The sequence below is a fragment of the Pterocles gutturalis genome, unplaced genomic scaffold, assembly GCF_000699245.1.
Source record: "Pterocles gutturalis isolate BGI_N339 unplaced genomic scaffold, ASM69924v1 scaffold18705, whole genome shotgun sequence".
NCBI classification, from domain to species: Eukaryota; Metazoa; Chordata; class Aves; order Pterocliformes; family Pteroclidae; genus Pterocles; species Pterocles gutturalis.
Window position 1 is genome coordinate 1 of NW_010141221.1, and position 489 is coordinate 489.

The 489-nt window shown below is 64.6% G+C and overlaps 1 protein-coding gene across 1 annotated transcript in view; it reads left to right on the forward strand.

Moving 5' to 3' along the window:
• Nucleotides 1-81: 81 nt before the first annotated feature.
• Nucleotides 82-489, forward strand: part of LOC104469457 (chromosome unknown open reading frame, human C1orf85) — a gene marked incomplete at its 5' end in the record, with an annotated part of 1,070 nt that continues 662 nt past the window's right edge. Inside the window, 2 exons of the mRNA XM_010083960.1 lie at nucleotides 82-294; nucleotides 431-486. Of these exons, the coding sequence (XP_010082262.1) occupies nucleotides 82-294; nucleotides 431-486 (269 nt within the window). The remainder of the gene's footprint in view (nucleotides 295-430; nucleotides 487-489) is intronic.

Genomic DNA, 489 nt, shown 5'->3' on the forward strand with positions numbered 1-489 from the left:
AGCACCTTTGAGAGAGGGAACATCTCTCTTTGGTGTCCCAGCCGGCGATGGTGCTGTCCCTCTGACCTGTGTCCCCTGCAGGTGACAGCCTATGAGGCCGGTGGCCGCGACGTGCCCCTGCCCAGCCTCCTGCACACGGCGAACAAAGTGGAGTTTGTCCTGGCTGGGGTGGCTCCGCGGGGCAACGGTTCCCGCTTTGAGCTGGAGGTGGCCACCGTGGAGGAGACGGGGGTGGTGCAGAAGCTGCGCTCGGCGCGTTCCATCGATGACGAGTACACTCCCACCGTCTTTGAGGTGAGCACAGGCTGAGCGCTGGGCTGGGGGACAAGAAGGGGGACGGGGAGCTGGGCCACGCTGCCTGGGCAACCTGTGTCTCCCTGCCGCGGCGTGAAGACCCTCTCCTGTCCTCACTTGATTCTCCCTCCTGCAGATGCTCTCCCTGGTAGCCGAGTCCCGAAACGACAGCTCGGTGCTCAGCTTCCTGCAGTG